This window comes from Schistocerca nitens, chromosome 3 (assembly GCF_023898315.1).
Source record: "Schistocerca nitens isolate TAMUIC-IGC-003100 chromosome 3, iqSchNite1.1, whole genome shotgun sequence".
Taxonomy (NCBI): domain Eukaryota; kingdom Metazoa; phylum Arthropoda; class Insecta; order Orthoptera; family Acrididae; genus Schistocerca; species Schistocerca nitens.
The window spans coordinates 985,360,716-985,379,062 of NC_064616.1; the positions used below are offsets into that span (position 1 = coordinate 985,360,716).

An 18,347-nucleotide genomic window follows, 5' to 3' on the forward strand; every position below is an offset into this window, starting at 1 on the left:
GTGCATGATACATAGTCAGAGACAGAATGTTACTCATCACAAGAGTTGGAAGACGTGCATTTAAAGTACAGTATCTCTGTGGTACCAACTTACCTGCCAGGTTAGCAGAGAATGCTAATGCTCTGCTTCCTGGACTCAGGTAAGCGCACTGGCCCTGGATCGAATCCACCCGGAGGATTAACGACAAGGGCCGGTGTGCCGGCCAGCCTGGATGTGGTTTCTTGGCAGTTTTCCACATCCCCCTAGGTGAATAATGGACTGGTCCCCATGTCCTGCCTCAGTTACATGACTCGCTGACATCTGTACACGTTCGCACTATTCCACAGATTAAACTAGGTGCAGACAGCTGTGGTACACTATTTCCATCCCGGGGGGTACGGGGTGGCAGCAGGAAGGTCATCCAGCCACCCCTTAACATTAACCTCGCCAAATCTGTGCCTAAACATGCCGACCATGTGAACCACAGGCTAAAGGCACTAGCGAAAGAAAGAAAGAAAGAATGAAAGAGTCTCTGTGATACCAACTTACTAGAGATGGACTCATTCATGTCCCAGAGAACTGGCCAAGGTTCCTGCCAAAGATATGTCCAAACTTCAGACTTTGAGGAGATGGTGTTGAATCGTGTGGCCAATCACCCAGCATTAAGCAGACATAAACTTGCCCATGAAATGCACACGTTGGTTATATAAATATGTATTTCCATCCAGTGGTTCCCTATACCAATATTATCTGTTTTGGGCCCACTATCAGCTGTTTTAGTTTGACCCAAATAGTTTGTGACAGCCTGCAGTTCCAGGGTCTGCAATCACCATTTGTTAGCTGCAGCTCAACTGGAGTGAGGAATTGTGTCAGGTGAACTGGTTGAGTGGATAAAATCAGTGTGGACTTTGGTGTAGCATAGAGTCAGGATGGCTAATTGCTCAGAAGTATCCTCAGCAGTCACACAGAATAGGAATGTAACCCTGGAAAGCTCATCCTCTGCACAGGCAGGGGTAGCTGCATGCAGCCCACAGTGATGTGGAAGAGTGGACTGGAAGATGTAGGTAGAACAGAGGAAGAGGGAGACTGCAGAGAGGAGAGTGTGAGTGTAAGATGAGTGAAGTTAGTCACAGGGAAAGGGTGGAGACTGATGTGGGACGGGGTCTAGCAAACATTGAGGTCAGGGGGATTATGGCATTGAGAGAAATGTTGCAACACCAGCTGGTGTTGGTGAAAAGGATCCAGTTGTCACATTTTATAAACCAGTCACTAAAATTGAGTATGTTATGCTCAGTAGCACATCTCAGTACTGGTTAGTTGACTCTGCTTTTGGCTACAGCTTGGCAGTGACCATTCATTTGGGTAGACAACTCATGCTCACATAAAATGTTGTACAGAAGTTACAGAAAAGCTGATATAATTGATTTTACAGGTGACCATGTCTCCGATAGCATAGGATATGACATCAGGATACCACTTTGGGAGAGATGGGAAGGGCATTGAGTGGTTTGTTTCTCATTTATGGGCTCAATAAAAAGTGGTTGAAACTCTGGCAAAAGATACAGTTATGTTGTTCCAGTCCAAGGTGATATTGGATACAAAGGGGTGCTCCTTTGCAGATGATTCATTGAAGTGGTCAAACAGTTAATGTCATTTGCAAATGTGGCATAGGAAATCTGTTTGCAGCTTAGGTTTGAGAGGGTAATACCTGCATGTGAAGGTCTTTGAGCTTTAGCATCATACTAGACAAGGACTTGCTCATTACTGAAGATGCACTGTACATGGGTTGCCATTGGGCCACACTGGTCTCATCTCCAGAACTCCATCAAAAGCTCCAATCCCTACCCAAATCATCAGCCGCATCCCAGAACTGACCTCCCAGATCCATCCACCTCCTCACATTATACATGCTCCACACAGTGACCTTGCACAGGCTTTCCAAAATCCACAAACATAACCACCCTGTAGTTGGTTACTGTGTGCTCATGGAAAGAATCTCAAATCATTAATACAGCCTAGCTTCCCAAATCAAAGACAAAAAGCACTTCGTTCACTATCTCTCTCCCATCCACCACCTGGATCCCCAATCATCACTGTAGATGCTGACCCCCTATATTTCAACATCTCCCATGCCTTTTGCCTTACTGTTATTGCACACCATCACAAGTATGCAGGTGGTGCTAAACTTTTTTTTAATATTTTGACTAGGATCCAAATAAAATAAATGGTGCTGATTTTATATTAGCTGTTTCTTTCACTGCATCTTGATACAACAGCATAATAATAAATGAAAAGCACTGTAACTCATATGTTCTACAAGATTCATTAATTTTTTGAACAGGTTCTCAGCTTACAGTGCCATCATCAGTCTTTAAAGTCTGCTGACCAGCCAGTCTGGTTAAATTAATGCTTTATAACATAAACAGTATAGTGCTTTTCATTTATTACTAATTTTATTAACTCAGTGTCAAGTTTGCTTTCTCAGGGGGGATTGCCTACTTCTCAATCCTATCCTACACATCTGTGAAGTTTACCAATGTAAATCCCTCTTCAATATTGCTTTCTGAAGTAGATGGTTTTTATCATTTTTTACCTATTTCAGAAACAAATTTGTGGTAATAACCTTAACATCTGTTATTTGATCCCGAGAGTTTTAAAATTTTCCAGTCTCTTTTTACTCATTGATTTTCCAAAAAACTGTTTGCTATTTTCCCCCAGGATTAGTTCTTTGTTTAAGTAATAAGTTTTTTAGGTCCTTATCATCTGGTGATTTTGTTGTTAACAACTCAGCATATGCATCCTTTTTTCTTCTAGTTCTTTTCTTTCCATCATCATACACTTTGTTGTTTCACAGTTTACTTTTTAGTGAGGACTTCATATGTGATTCATGCACCATCTTCTTAACTTCTTCATACATAATATTTGCTGACGTTTCTTGTATATTTGCTAGTTTTGAGATTAGCCTGACTATGATTCAGGAATTTTATGTGTTGTCACCCAAGCATTTTAGATATTACTTGACATTAAGGTTTGTAGTTTGCCCATTTATGACATAATTTATAACTTAGTTTAGTTGCCTAATAGGTTATGCTCATGTTTATTTGTATACTGATTGATGTTTTTTCCACCTGTTTGTTATTTTTAAAACTTTATTTCCCTTGTAGAACTCAGTCTTTTACCATTGTCATTTAAGCTGTCCTCTTCTAAGGTCTAACAACTGAGTCATTTATTTTTTATGTAGTACATGAATTTGGGTCTCCAGTACTACAAATCCTATTCTGTAAACTATTTTTTCTAGTAATGTCATCAACTCATTACAAAATAATTGATTTTTTGCAGCATTTCAGCATTGTAATTTTGAATAAACACAACTAAAATTACTAAAGGACAGATTTTTATAACCATTTATAACTCTCTTTCTATTGGGATGAATGTTTTGCATGTTGTAATTCAGCCTGAAGCACACAAATCTTTCCTGCTGTTTTGTAATTTTCCAGTCTTTCTTATAGAATGTTAACTTCCATAGAAGAGCCTCACAGAGCATGTCATACTCCCACACTGCAATTTGCCATTGAAACAACACTCTAACAGCTTTTACATAAAACTCAGAGTTTAACATGTGAACAGCAACATTCATACTTTTCACACACACAGGTGACTGGTTTTATAAAATTTCAGTAGGTAAATACAATTATATATAAAATTATGCAACAATGTGCTAATGTTTATCATGCATAATACTAGGCCTAGAAATCCATCAGTTTGCACAAGAAAAAATACAAATCTTTCACTGTTTTACATTGTAGCATCTCCAGTAAAGCAGCTACACTTCATTGTATGTACAACAGCAAAAGTGCCTAAAAGTAACTTCTGATCTGAATTTATTTAAATATCATGACAAATGAGAACCACACCATGTGATATACGCAGTGTTACAAAACAAAGAGCATCACCTTTGTCAGCTTCACCATTTTAAGTATGCTGCATATCCTAAATATGTTTTTAAAATTCTACATTGCTCTATGTGTAAATTGGTGATACTTTCAACATAAACAGACATGAATGAATTTTCAGTCTGAAGCACAGTGTGTGCTGATACAAGACTTCCTAACAGATTAAAACTGTGTGCCAGACCGAGACTCAACCTCCTCTATCACAGGAGAGCTTCTGTGAAGTTTTGAAGGTAGGAAATGAGATACTGGTGGAAGTAAAGCTCTGGGTATAAGTTGTGAGTCATGCTTTGGTAGTTCAGTTGGTAGAGCACTTGCCTGCGAAAGGAAAAGGTCCCACCATCGGAAGTTGTGGGTCCTCCCTCGGGCATGGGTGTGTGTGTTTTCCTAAGTATAAGGTAGTTTAAGTTAGATTAAGTAGTGTGTAAGTCTAGGGGCTAAAGACCTCAGCAGTTTGGTCCCATAGGAACTTACCATCACCAAAGGAAAAGGTCCCAAGTTTGAGTCTCGGTCCAGTACACAGTTTTAACCTGCCAGGAAGTGTCATAAACGAACATGTTCTTAAGTTGTTGAAAAGTTATACACACCGATAGTGATCTAGACACCACTCCAAAACTACTTTTATGCAGTTTGTCTGAGAGCAACATTTAGTTTTGTGAAGTGTATGCAACTACAAACTATACTCCAGTAATTATGTGTATGTGAAATACTGTGCAAATATAAGACTGAGTCCAGTGTGTAGGTCAGATAGCCAATATATGCTGTTTTTGATTTGTTCAAACCATTAATTAATTGTTTTACCTGGTAAGTTTAGAATCTTCAAGCCCTTCTCTTACACTTCATCATGCATTCTTTTTGAAATTTTTGCTACAGATAGCAGTGCAGCGTTTACAGGAACTAACGCTTAAGTAATATTTTATGTGTACAAATAATAATAATGGACAAATTTATAAATAATGTATTAGTCGACTGGGAATGCTAACAGAAAGGTATAACCAGAGTATGGAAAGAATCGAACCTGGAATATAAAGAATATGAAAGAGTAGGGAAATGTCAGCAGAAGAGCTAGTGGATGAAAAAAAAAAAAAAAAAAAAAAAGGAAACAGAAGGAAAAAAAGAGAAGGATGAGAAAACCTGCAAGAGATTCTGACAACAGAACAGAAATAAGATAGCTGGGATATATCATGTGAGAAGCTATGACAACAACATCAAAATCTTCAGCTATGTTGTGGCTTTGAATCAGGAGATGGATAAATACACCGAGTGGCTGAAAGTAATGAGGATGCCCTGGATTTGATGTCGGTCTTCAGCTGTTGATGCATTTGTCTCCATACAGTCCTGGTGAAATGAGTTCCTAACATGCCACATTGAAATCAGTGGTGATCTTACTCACAGTAGGCTGTTGATTGTCCCATGTGGCTCTGTAGAGGCAGTGAGATGTCATCTATTAGGTATCATGTGTAACAGTTTATGGGATCAAAAAATTATCTCTGTGATACTGAAAATTCACCCTAGATGCTGTTGGTAACCCAAATTCTTGTAAAATCTCCTATATGCTATGAGTCATGTGTCATGTACCAGTAATCGCCACACATTCAATGTCAATTAACTCATGACATGATGCCATGTTCACTACACACCTGTGTGTAACAAACTGCTTATATATCAAGTCTAGACTATAGTCTATAGTTGAACCATATGCTGCACTTACCTGCAACATCCAGGCATCATACACAGCACATCTTTAAATGGGAAAACTCTTCCCATGACTTTTGACCTCATTTCTTATTTAGAAATGTATAGGTTCAGCTAAGATGCAGGACATATCAGATCTTGCCTTACAGTCAGGGTCATACCGAGAGAGTGACAAGTTGGCAAGATAAGGTCCCCACCAAGGGCACATGTAATAACTATCTGGGGGGACTTTAAGAATTAATCAGGATGGGGCATGATTTCTTCTGCCTCTCATGTTTCAATATTATACACATGAGAACAAGCCTTGCCATTGGCCTGTAATAGTAGCCACACACAGTTGCCACAGAGCCACTTCTATTGTGTCATATGTACCGCCATCAAGAAATGGCTACTACTAAACAGACCGCTATCACTGACATGGTTTGTGTGGCATCAAAGTGCCTTAAATGGAAGCTCTGTATCTCAGAATGATAAATGTGCAGCTTATTTTTGAGCCAAGTACAGTCCAGATAGTGATACAACAGAACTAGTAAACAAAATAGTTGTCATTAAGTCACACGTGATAGAGCTGATGAAGAGCACTTAAATGGCTTCCCATTTGGATATTTTGAGGTTTTTCAACGTAAGGATTAACACTCTATTGCATGTTGTTGCCATCTGACATTAAACCATAAATTTATGTATAATGTTAAGGAAACCACTCATATATGAATGATGTTGCTGTCTGGCAACAAGCACAGTCTGGCTGCATCGAGCTAGACTATTTTCAGCATCATTATGCTGGCATTATGTTGCCATATGACAAAAAGCCAAGGAACTTAATAAATCAAAATTTCTATGTTCAACCTGTCTTATAGTATTTTGTGTGTCAGACCCTACACCCAGAATTTTTTTCTTTCTCTCTCTCTCTCTCTCTCTCCCTCTCTTTTTTTTTTTTTTTTGCTGAAATTGGTTTCTTTAAAAAAGAGACATGCAATATATGGTTAATAGATGCTTATCTGAACACTGAATTAGCTTTGAGGATATTTGTGACAGTGCCAGTGACTGCAGTTTCGGCAAATTAAAGGTGGTGAAACACTACTTAGCATCAAGCAAGGATGAAAACAGCCTGTCAAATATAGCTGTCTTGCTGATAAAACACAACACAGCTACTAAACTTGGCTTCAGTGACATAATCAGTGCATTTGCTTTGTTCAGAGTAAGGAAATTCAAAGTAAAATTAAAATGAAAACACAATTCCAGGAAAGTAATATACGGGGAACCAATAAAATCTGTTCTTTATTATACATCACTCATAGATTTTGTTTCATTTTCAATTTTTTACAAAGTTTATATAAGTTTAAATGCAAACATTTCACGTTAGGCACTGTTGTGACTGTTATTGATACAGAATAAAGCAACAAGTTTACTGTTTCCAGTCACTCTTTACTTGTATCCATAATGCATTTCAAAGGTTTAAACTTTCACCATCAGGTGGATTTGTCTGTGTTAATATGACATGTGTTGTGTTACAACTTGTGGGGTAACCTGTGGCACTGTCTGAAACAAAACACTATTTCAGAACATGGCTCTGTGGACATCTTTGACTAAAAACTAAATATAAATGAAAATATGAAAATAAAACAACTAAAGTAGAATAGCTCCAGTGGAACTAGGTGCAAAGAACATGGAAGTGTGATTTACTCTTTTGTGGAATTCAATTTCTTTACACAGTACAATTTGGCTAGGAATTGAGCTTGTTGTTAGCTGACACAAGGAAGTTTGGTGGTTCTCCATAAACAGCTGGAAGCTGCATTGGCTGTGGTTGACAGGCTCCTGCCTACTGCCCAAAGCTGTGGCAACATCAGCTGGTGATAAGATCTGCAACACCTTTGGTGCCACTGGGATCTCCTGGTGACCTGGTTGATGCTGCATCTTCTGATACACAGCATCAGAATGGGCCATACTCACTCAAGCGTGATTGGCAGACAGTGTGGGTTTTAGCATCACTGGGCAGAAGGCAAAAGAGGGAATGGCCCATACAGCAGGCTCCTTATGCCTAAGTAACAGATATGAGGTGCTAACCTGATTTGATAATACTTCTGAACCAGCAGCTGATTTTCTTGCCCAGTCTGGACAAATGCTGAGGGCAGCTATGCTAGTTATTGGGAGCTCCATCACTATGCAGGTAATGGAAACCTTCAGGGAAATAGCATGAAGAGTGGTAAATAATGCCAGTGTGCACTCGGTGTGTGGCGTATTTCTTGCAGTAAAGAACTCAATAATATCTAGTGACATTATCTCGGATTCCAAATGTAAATGAATTTGGATGAAGTTAAACATCAAAGGTTAGGCAAAAATGGTAATCAGATGCTTTTATAGACCACCTGAGTTGAAATCTGTAGTGGTAGAGTGCTTCAGAGAGAACTTGCAGAATATCATTAATAATTTTTCTGATCTTGTTGTTGCAATGCGGGGGTGACTTCAACTCACCAGTTATAGACTGGGAGAGTCGTGGTATCAAAACCGATGCCAGAGACAAGGATTCATGTGACATGATTCTGAAAATTACTTCAAGATGCCATAAGTGAAGCAATCATCCATGTTTAACATTTGCTTGTGCTTATTTAAGATATTTCAATTAAGTGAAAATCCCACAAATTGTGAAGTAAACTCAGATTAGTAAAGTTTATGAATAACATGAAATGGTAGGAAACTGGGTTAGAATGTTGGAAGAGAGGCTGTACTAAGGTTCATGACACAGTTTGACATAGGCATCTGTCAGCCATCATCGAAGACTTGGTGCAGATATTGATGCAAAATTTAAGAAAACAGGTGCTTTATAAGTTCATCATTACCTTATGAGTTTCCTCAAGTTGAAATAAGGATCATTTATGTAACACGACAATGATAATGATGTCAAAATGAGACAGTTCAATGAGAATGGAATTCTCAGGCCAGTTATTCACTATGATAAATGACGATGAAAATGAGGTTAAGCTACAGAATTTCATTTAATAACCAAACAATTTTTTAAAATGCTGTTGAGTTTTATCACAGGAGGTACTGAATTAAACTGATAAAAGGAGAAAATATAAAAATGCAGTACATGAAGCAGGCAAAAGGGAAGACAGGCGTCTAAAAAATTATATTGACAGAAAGTGCAAAATGGCTAAGGGGGAATGGCTAGAGAAGATACAGAAGAATAGAAGCATGTATAAGTAGGGGAAAGACAGATACTTCCTGTAGGAAAATTAGAGAGACCTTTGCAGAAAAGAGAAGCACCTGTATGAACATCAGTAGCTCAAATGGAAACCAGTACTAAGCAAATAAGGAAGAGATGAAAGGTGAAAGGAATATACAGAGGGACTTTACAAGAGAAATGAACTTAACAGTAATATAATATAGTTCTGAGTGGAGATTTTAATTTGCCAGATATAGACTGAGAGACTCAAATGTTCATAACAGGTGGTAGGTACAAAGAATCCAGTGAAATTTTTTTAAGTGCTTTATCTGAAAACTACCTTGAGCAGTGAAGCAGAGAACTGACTCGTGGAGATAACATATTAGACCCAAACTATTTGTAACAGTTAATGCAGAACAGGGAATCAGCGATCATAAAGTGGTTACTTCATCGATGATTTCAGCCATAAATAGAAATATTAAAAAAGGTAGGAAGATTTTTCTGTGTAGCAAAAGTGACAAAAAGCAGATTTCAGAGTACCTGACGGCTCAACACAAAAGTTTTGTCTCAAGTACAGAAAGTGTTGAGGATCAGTGGACAAAATTCAAAACCATCGTACAATATGCGTTAGATGAGTATGTGCCAAACAAGATCATAAGAGATGGAAAAGAGCCACCGTGGTACAACAACCGAGTTAGAAAACTGCTGCAGAAGCAAAGGGAACTTCACAGCAAACATAAACATGCCAAAGCCTTGCAGACAAACAAAAATTACACGAAGCGAAATGTAGTGTGAGGAGGGCTATGCGAGAGGCGTTCAATGAATTCGAAAGTAAAGTTCTATGTACTGACCTGGCAGAAAATCCTAAGGAATTTTGGTCTTATGTCAAAGCAGTAGGTGAATCAAAACAAAATGTCCAAACACTCGATGACCAAAATGGTACTGAAACAGAGGATGACAGACTAAAGGCCGAAATACTAAATTTCTTTTTTGAAAGCTGTTTCACAGAGGAAGGATGCACTGTAGTTCCTTCTCTAGATTGTTGCACAGATGAAAAAATGGTAGATATCGAAATAGATGACAGAGGGATAGAGGAACAATTAAAATCGCTCAAAAGAGGAAAGGCCGCTGGACCTGATGGGATACCAGTTTGATTTTACACAGAGTACGTGAAGGAACTTGCCCCCCTTCTTGCAGCCGTGTACCATAGGTCTCTAGAAGAGTGTAGCGTTCCAAAAGATTGCAAAATGGCACAGGTCATCCCCATTTTCAAGAAGGGATGTCAAACAAATGTGCAGAACTATAGACCTATATCTCTAACGTTGATCAGTTTCAGAATTTTGGAACACGTATTATGTTTGAGTATAATGACTTTTCTGGAGACTAGAAATCTACCCTGTAGGAATCAGCATGGGTTTCGAAAAAGACGATCGTGTGAAACCCAGATCACGCTATTCGTCCACGAGACTCAGAGGGCCATAGACACAGGTTCTCAGGTAAATGCCGTGTTTCTTGACTTCCGCAAGGCATTCAATACAGTTCCCCACAGTCGTTTAATGAACAAAGTAAGAGCTTATGGACTATCAGACCAATTGTGTGATTGGATTGAAGAGTTCCTAGATAACAGAATGCAGCATGTCATTCTCAGTGGAGAGGTCTTCCAAATTAAGAGTGATTGAACAAAGTAAGAGCTTATGGACTATCAGACCAATTGTGTGATTGGATTGAAGAGTTCCTAGATAACAGAATGCAGCATGTCATTCTCAGTGGAGAGGTCTTCCGAATTAAGAGTGATTTCAGGTGTGCCGCAGGGGAGTGTCGTAGAACCATTGCTATTCACAATATATATAAATGACCGTGTGGATAATATCAGAAGTTCACTGAGGCTTTTTGCAGATGATGCTGTAGTATGTCTTGAGGTTGTAACAATGGAAAGTTGTACTTAAACGCAGGAGGATCTGCAATGAACTGACGCATGGTGCAGGGAATGGCAATTGAATCCCAATGTAGACAAGTGTAGTGAGCTGCGAATACATAGAAAGAAAGATCATTTATCATTTAGCTACAATATAGCAGGTCAGCAACTGGAAGCAGTTAATTCCATACATTATCTGGGAGTAGGCATTAGGAGTGATTTAAAATGGAATGACCATATAAAATTAATCGTCAGTAAAGCAGATGCCAGACTGAGATTCTTTGGAAGAATCCTAAGGAAATGCAATCCGAACACAAAGGAATTAGGTTACAGTACACTTGTTCGCCCACTGCTTGAATACTGCTCAGTCGATAGAAGAGATAGAGAAGATCCAACAGAGAGCAGCGTGCTTCGTTACAGGATCATTTAGTAATCGTGAAAGTGTTACGGAGATGATAGATAAACTCCAGTGGAAGACTCTGCAATAGAGACGTTGAGTAGCTCGATACGGGCTTTTGTTGAAGTTTCAAGAACATACCTTCACCAAGGAGTCAAGCAGTATATTGCTCCCTCCTACGTACATCTCACGAAGAGACCATGAGGATAAAATCAGAAAGATTAGAGCCCACACAGAGGCATACCGACAATCCTTCTTTCCACGAACAATACGAGACTGGAATAGAAGGGAGAACCGATAGAGGTACTCAAGGTACCCTCTGCCACACACTGTCAGGTGGCTTGCGGAGTATGGATGTAGATGTAGAGATACAGATTATACTCACACATGTTAACGGTAATTAGTTCAAAAATGAAAATACGAATTTAAGTAGGCAGATGGCAAAACAAGAGGGGAAGTAAAAATATTCCAGCTTGTTTCATCACAGAAAGAGAAAGAGAGAGGGAAAGAGAGAGATAGTATGCGGGGGGAGGGGTGTAAAAATTGTAGAGCAAGACTAAGAGATGAATACAGTAAGCAGACTCAAATGGATAGGTGGCAGCAGTAAATCAGAGGTGAAGACATTTCCACTATTTATGAAATGGGACAATCATGTGAGAACTGTGGTAGGGAAGATGAATGGTTGACTTCAGTTTACTGGGAGAATTTTAGGGAAGAGTGGTTCACATGTAAAGGAGACCACATATAGGATGCTGTTGCAACATATTCTTGTGTACTGTGTGAGTGTTTGGGATCTGTACCAGGTTGGACTGAAGGAAGACATCAAAGCAGTTCAGAGGCAGGCTGCTTGATTTGTTTTGAACAACATGTAAGCATTATAGAGATGCTTTGGGAACTCAAATGGGAATCCCTGGAGGGAAAGAAATGTTATTTTTAAGAAAACTGTTGATAAAATTTAGAAAACCAGCATTTGAAGCTGACTGCCAAATGGTTCTACTGCTGCCAACATACATCATGTGTAAGGACCATGAACATACAAGAAATTATGGCTCATCTAGAGGCTGATAGACAGTAATTTTTCCCTTGTTCTATTTATGGGCAGAATAAGGAAGGAAATGACTAAGTAGTGGTACAGGGTACCCTCTGCCACACACCGTGTGGTGGCTTGCAGATTATTTCTGCAGATGTAAATATAGAATTATATTATAGATGTGATCTATACACCAAAACATAATATTGCTAATAAATGAAATATGAAATACAAACTTCTTTAATCAAATAAATATTACTCTTTATTTCATCGTACCCTCCAAATGGGTTATTCGAAAGAAAAAAAAAATTACTCTTTATTATTTGACAATTCTGACCATTGTGTGGAATTGTGTTTTATTCACCTCATGATATACATTTACAATCCATTTGGCTTGCATACTGGAGACATGTCAAAAATTTCTAATAGTTATAATGATTTTGACACTAATAAATAGCAGCACCAAACAAATAATAACGCTATAAGGATATTTCTTAGAATATGTAATTCATTGTATCCAGCTCAAATTTCCAGTTTGCCCTGCATAAATTCATCCACTGAGTAATAACATTTCAGTGTCGTAGCCTCATATAGCTTTCTTTTAAATGGACCTAAATTCATCTGCATTAACTTTTTCCCTTTTAATTTATTACAAAATTTCATTTGCATGTATTGAGGTCACTGGGCATACAGTCTTAGGCATTGGGTGGCGAGCATAAAATTTTCTTTGTTTCTAGTATCATGTGAATGGACAAAATAGTTTCCATCAATAATTCATGTCTGGTGTACAAAAATATAATAATCACATATATCTTTAGGAATGGCAGAGTTAATATTTTAAGTTTTCTAAATAATGGATGACACGGTTCTCTGTGATTTCCAGTGCACATATTTTGAATGATTTTTTCTGTATTTTTAGTATCCATACTTATGTTTGTTCAGTTACCCCAAAAAGGGATACCACATCTAGTAATGGATTCAAAGTAGGTTGTTTATGCTACTTTTCATGTGTCCATGTCAGTTGCAGTTGATTATATTTGCATTGCAAATGCAAATCTGCTCAGTTTCTTTGATAGGTATTCAATTTGTTCCTGCCTGATCAAACTTTTATCTACATTTAAACCTAAGAATATGACTGAGTGAACTTCTTCTATATCTTGGCTATTGTGAATAATCTTAATCAGCTTAAATTTTGATTGTTTGGTTTTGAATTGCATCATGTGAGTCGTAGATATGCTTAGATTCAACCCATTTAGCTGAAACCAAGTTTCTGAGGTACTGAGGGTACTGGTCACAGATTTGGGATTTTTTTCTGAATCCTGATGTTAAAGTAAGGCAGAAGTATCATCTGCGAACAGAACTGATAGGGAGCTATATTTAATGGTAAGTCATTAACATACAAGAGAAATAGAACTGGGCCTAATATGAAGCCCTGTGGAACACTCTGAGATTTTTTTTTTTCCAGTTAGAAAAGTAATATGTGCCATTTAAAGTGATGTTAACTATTTGTTTTCTGTTTGATAAGTAGGGTTTAAGCCATTGTAGGGCACTGGCTCTAATGCCATACTTGTCAAGTTTGTAAACAACAAATGTATGGTTTAAAGAATCAAATTTCTTTGCGAGGTTTTGGAAAATTCCTGCCAGCTGATTTCTCTTGTCTAATGATGTACTTATTTACTCAATGAAACTGTTGACTGTATCTATGGTGTTTTTACCCTGCTGAAAACGAAATTGATTGTTTAGAATAACAGAATATTTTGCAATGAAGTTTTGGGTTTGGGTGAGAGTAAGTTTCTCAAATATTTTAGATATGACTGGAAGAATTGAGATAGGATGACAATTTCCCATAATCTCCCTTGATCCCTTCTTGAAGAGTGGTTTGACTTCAGCACATTTCAGTACCTCTGGGAAACATCCCTCTTCAAAACATTGATTTATTATTTGATCTAGTGGGTTTGCCATTTTGTTGCGTACCATTTTAGTTACTTTAGTGGGTATTCCATCCCAACCTGCACATTTTTTGTTTCTTAATGTTAGAATAGCATTTTCTACATCCTCCACAGAAACTTTTAAAAATTTTGTGAACTTTTCACCCATACCAAAGGGACTTACTTTATTGTGATAATCTGTTACATCTACATCAGACTTCGCTACATCTATAAAGAATTAATTAAAGTACTGTGGTATCCGAACTGGATTTACAGTAGTATTTCCTTCAATATCAATTTCTGAAATTTTGTCATTACAGGCATTTATTACACCTAACTCATATTTAATGACTTAGCACACAGCCTTTGTCTTATTTTTATGATTTAAAATTAGCCTGTTATTTGCCAGTTGTTTTGTGCCCTTGACAACTCTTTTAAATATGGTTTTATAGAGTCTAACATATTCAATGAAATCAATATCTTTATTACGTTTTAATTCTCTGTGCAGTTGCCTTTTCCTTACACTAGAAATTTTTATGCCATTACTTCACTTTAATTTGTCATTTTATTGCTGCAGAGTGTAGATGGAAATGTTTCATTAAAGACACCAAGAAAACTGTTTTGGAATTTCTCAAAGTTTTCATCACTTGAGTTACAATGATCAAAAGGCCATTTTTTTCTCTTTTAGCTTCTTACTAAATATTAGCAAGTTTTCTTTGCTAAGGTTCCTGTTCATGTGGGTTCTCATACATGAAATGTTCGTGTCTGTCTGTGGCAGCTCAATGAAGTAAATGCTACTGTGCCTCCTTCACCTGTTCATAACTGCCATACAAAGTGCAATACAATCTTTTGATTACAGGTAAATTTGGCCATGAAGCTTGAACTGGGTGGTATCATGGTGTGGCCTTTAGATACAGATGATTTCCGTGGCGAGTGTTCCGAAGGCATCTATCCTTTAATGCACACAATAAACAAAGCAATTGTGCAGTCATCACAGCAAAAGAGTGACTCATCGGGTATGAAGGTACCTGATTCTACAGCAGCTGCTTCTTGCGGATGTGCATCATTGATTTTCCTAAGTTTTCTGTATTTATTCCGACTATAAGATAATTTTTTATAGTTATACTTCTTCCATGCATTAAAATGCAGTGCTGAGCCACATGCATATGATCAGAAGATATAATGCTCAGACTTTCAACTTACACAGCATCTGTGAAACTAATTAAGAACCTTTTTATGAGTGCGACTATTTTCTCTGTAAACATTCCAGTGTCACTCTGAATTTACTTGTCCTACATTAAGTTTAGAAATTTTGCATTTTTGTACATTCACTATGGAGCTCTTATGTTTGTGAGTTTTGAAGTAATTATCTTACAAAAGGATATTCATGTTATATTACACAACTTCTTTTCATAAATGTAGGATCATTATTTTACTGTGAACACTTGATGTGTGGATGTAATATTTGAAACTTAAATACAGGATCTTAAAACAGATTTAGTGGTTGATTTTGAGATATGAATTGTTGCCTTTCTACATGTGATTATACCATATTTAGAAGTTGAATACAGTCTCCTTCTGCCTGATCTACTTTTCTAGTGACAGTAGACAGAACAGAAAGTTATGGGTAATGGTCCAGGTAAGAGGTAACTGAAGCTGAGGGGGAGGTATGAATTAGTAGTCAAAGGCTGACATGAGTAAGGTCAGAAAATGATAGAAGCAATTAGTAAGCAGATGAAATAAGAGTATAAACAAGAAGTTAATGAGGACCTTGATGACAATGGAATGGGGTGGGGGGATTGATTTTCAGAAATTTTACACAGTAATGTGTATTATCCACAGATCAGTTTGGTGACAGAAGCAACTGCTTAGGTGAAAGTTTATGTTGTTCTTCATACTTGAAATTTACTGAAAATGACACTCACTGGAGGAAAAAAAATTATAAAGCCACCCAACATGTGCATAAGGAAGTAATTATTTGTAAATGTGATATTGCAGATATTTGTGTTATGGGTATTAGGCTGCTGTCCAAGGCACAATTCTCTGTCTAAAACTTTGTTTTCCAATCTGGAGACGTCATCAAAGGTTTTAATGACTCAGAAAGGAGTTACAGACTCAAACAAGCTCAGCACGCCAAACTGCTTATATGTATCCAGACAACAGTTGGTTCATGATGTTATAAAAACAGTTTGGCCTGTTGAGCTTGTTTGAGTCTGTAGCTGCTTTGAGTCATTAAAGCCACTGATGATGTCTCCAGCATTGGAAGATATGATGTTATGCAGAGAATTATGCCTTGGATTGCAGCCTAATGTCCATAATACAAATATCAGCACTCTTGCAAATACCAGCCGTGTAAAACTGTGTTCTATGACTATTTTTAAAGATTATAGGTCAAAAATGTATGTGATAAGGTAAAGAAGTTTTGAGAACTAAACTGATTAAAAGTGCCACAGCACAAATAAGAGAGGATACAACAGCTGAGTCCCTATTCATGGATGGTACAGTCGAAGACAGAATAAAAGTAATTGAAACAGAATACTAGCCTGTGAGATACCTCTGAAACACCTTAATGCCTCAGATTTTTCATGAGGATACAAGAATAAAATCAGAAAAATGAAACATTGTGTTAATAAAGGGTCCTGTTTCTGGTGCACCAAAAGGTGTATGCACTTTTGTTCTGCAATGTTACGGGATGTACACTTGTCAATAGTGTAGCAAACTGTTTCATTTTTAATGTAAGCATTTGAGTTAAAAATGATGATGAGAGGTGGTGGTGAAAATTTGTAATCACTGGAAAATGAGAGACTAGGGAGAAACAGACATAATCTTCATTAATACTGTGGCATGCAATGAACATGAAGCAAATGAATCAGTATTTGAAGACTTTTCTTTTCTTGTTATCTGAAAGGACATAATAATGTGGAATTGTTATTGTTTCATTTCCAGGTCTTTACAGTTATGCTCAATGATTTCATTGCAAAGTAGTAATCATTTCAAGATCACTGTAGTGAGTTTTGTGGTCATTATTATAAGGCACTCAGTTTTGGCCAAGGTTGCCGAGTTGCAATTTCCAGTGGTGCAAAAATGTTACCTAATAACGATGCATCACAAAATCTACCCAGAAATTAGCAGTTGCACAACCAGGAGGGTGGATGATTTCATTTTCTTCATTTCTTAAGGGACATTAAGGGGAAATAACGTGCTTGCACACATACATTACCAACATTAATATCGCCTTATGAATTTTGAAAACTTTTACCAGTTTTCCACCAATATGTATTTGTGAGGACATTGGTTGTCACCACAAGAAGCTGAGCTCTACAACTGTATTGACTGCTTAATTTTGGTGAGTGCATGGAGCCAGTACAGAACAACTGCTTTCTGTGGCAGTGTATCTCTATATACCAAACAAAAATTTTGTGTTAAAGAAATTGATTTATAAAGCTGCTGTGTGACCTCGATTTAGAGTTGGCTGCTTTGAAGTTATTAGATCTTAACATAATTTTTGTCTCCAGAATACTATTCTCCAAATGGGAGCTTTGAAAATTTTCTCATCCAATTGGAATCTTGCCTGTGCTACTTAATGAGCATAAAATGAAAAATTGCATTGTGTGTTGATTTCAGTTTACACTTTGGCAAAGAGAGAGAATTTATGAAATAGTTATGGAACTTTATAGAAAGAGAACTAATAATCAACCAGCTGCTTCCTGGCATTCTAATTACACATTCACAAAAAGGGTTATGCAGGGTGACAGTTATTGAACTACATGAAATAAAATCATCATAACTTCTGAACAGTTTGTGTTAGGATGTTGAAACATCATGATTGGCCATAGGGCATGATGGAAATTAGTATGCACATGCATGGTTTGGTTTAGCAAAGGAGCCCACTTTCATTTGGATGGGATTCTTCAGTAAGCAAAATTTGCACATTTGGGGGACTGAGACTCTGCATATTGCAATCAATAAGTCTCTTTAAGCTCAATGTGTGACTGTGTGGTGTGCAGTGTCCAGTCACAGAATAATTGGTGCAATATTCCTTGATGGCATCGTGACTACTGAACAGTATGTGAAGGTTTTGGAAGATGATTTCATCCCCATTAACCAAAATAACATTGTTTTCGACAAGATGTGGTTCATGTAAGACAGAACTCAAACCAATCAAAGCAAGAGAGTGTTTAATGTCCTGGAGGAGCACTTTGGGCACTGCATTCTGGCTCTGGGGTACCCAGCGGCCACTGGCGCAGGCCTTGATTGGCTCTCATATTCTCCTGATCTGAATATATGTGA

At 37.6% G+C, this 18,347-nt stretch overlaps 1 protein-coding gene across 1 annotated transcript in view; it reads left to right on the forward strand.

Annotated features, from left to right (window-relative positions):
• LOC126249050 (probable chitinase 2) overlaps positions 1–15,553 on the forward strand; it is a 309,806-nt gene extending 294,253 nt beyond the window's left edge. Inside the window, exon 8 of the mRNA XM_049950678.1 lies at positions 14,917–15,553. Coding sequence (XP_049806635.1) covers positions 14,917–15,162 — 246 coding nt within the window. The 3' untranslated portion in view covers positions 15,163–15,553. The remainder of the gene's footprint in view (positions 1–14,916) is intronic.
• Positions 15,554–18,347: the final 2,794 nt, after the last annotated feature.